A 1,563-nucleotide genomic window follows, 5' to 3' on the forward strand; every position below is an offset into this window, starting at 1 on the left:
TACAGAAGCTAGTTAGTTGCATAAACTCTGAGTAGTACTGTGAAAAAGAAATGACACTTTAGATCACAACAACTTTTCCAATAACTGACTAAATCACAGAAGCAGATGAAAGAAAATAAGTAAAATTATTGTCTAACAAAACTCTTCCCACTGTAGATAATACAAGGAAATTACATATGTTATATTAAAAGTGGGTAACATCTCTCCTCATCTAATATTCCTATAAGAAGGTTCTCTACACCATATAGAAGGATTAAGCCAAAGAGTTGGGTTAAAACACTATGAAAAAACAAACAATTTATTAAACATTAACAATTACATTAAATCAAAAATGTATTAAATCATACTTTGTGCAACAGAAACGTTAAACACAGCAAAACTTTTCTATACCTGGGGAGATATAATGAAACAGAAAGTGGTCTTGTTTGTGAAACAAACTTTTAATAACCTGAAGGAAACTTAAAACCAGCCAAGGAGCCCAGCAGCAAAACGGACAGTGCAGTAAAGCATGGCTATCAGACCGAGGTAGCCAAATACACCATTCATGCGTTTCTTGGGATCTGAAACAAAGAATTACATTATTTCCTTATCACAAGAAAGAAATGCATGGATAGTTTAAAGAATTTTCTACAAGACTGAGCTAAAACACAAGATATATACAGTCAAAAACAGAGATGACCTTTAGAACATTCAAATAAAGTGATAAGTAGACAGATGCTTCCTGGTGAAGAAATTATTTTAGATGAGGTTCCTTACCCATACTGTAATATTAAATGACAGCACTGTCTATCATCCTCTTTATATATGTACATACTATGAAAGTTAGGAAAATCTATTGTATTTTGAATTTTTGTAAATTTTCAAGCTTTAGTTGTACTATTGTCAACAGAGTGAAGTGTGAAAAAATATGCTTATAACAAGAAAGAATAATTCCACAATGTAATATCATAAAAGTACCCTTTGATATTATCTCTTCATTAAAGTTACATAAGTCTCATGAAGATACTAGTGACAAAATTCACATTAAACATATTGCATTGCTAAATATTCACGCAATTTAATTTACAACCATTTGCCAAATTTTATTAGTTTTCAGCTTGTTCTAAAATAACATGAGAACCTTTTGAGCATTATTCGTAAGTATTAACACAAATAGTACTAAAACCACAAAAATTAATGGTAACTGAGTCTAGTCCTAGATATCTATGATTTGAAGTGTATGAATAAGCTCCCTTAATAAAATAAAAGGATAAAATTTGACTGGATTTGAAGTCTATGAATAAGCTACCTTAATAAAATAAAAGCATAAAATCTGACTGGCACTTCTTGGCAATCTTTCCAAATTTTAATTCAACTGGCTAGAATACAAACAGCATTCAGTGCTTAGTATTTTATGTGTTAATGACTGTCTTTGTGAACAATTCTGTATTTCTTAGTGTGTCTAATTAATAAGTTTCACATCCAGGATTCACATGTTCTTATGAATGAACATTTCAAATGTTTATACATCATGAAAAAGCTGAATTGAACGGTCTCATTTTTTCTGCACTGTATAATCAAGAT

At 30.3% G+C, this 1,563-nt stretch overlaps 1 protein-coding gene across 2 annotated transcripts in view; it reads right to left on the reverse strand.

Annotated features, from left to right (window-relative positions):
* Window positions 1-285: 285 nt before the first annotated feature.
* Window positions 286-1,563, reverse strand: part of LOC119593129 (microsomal glutathione S-transferase 3-like) — a 4,270-nt gene continuing 2,992 nt past the window's right edge. For both annotated transcript variants that reach the window (XM_037942093.1, XM_037942094.1), the window contains exon 5: window positions 286-560. In XM_037942093.1, coding sequence (XP_037798021.1) covers window positions 460-560 — 101 coding nt within the window. In that variant the 3' untranslated portion in view covers window positions 286-459. The remainder of the gene's footprint in view (window positions 561-1,563) is intronic.

The sequence above is a fragment of the Penaeus monodon genome, chromosome 31, assembly GCF_015228065.2.
Source record: "Penaeus monodon isolate SGIC_2016 chromosome 31, NSTDA_Pmon_1, whole genome shotgun sequence".
NCBI lineage: Eukaryota > Metazoa > Arthropoda > Malacostraca > Decapoda > Penaeidae > Penaeus > Penaeus monodon.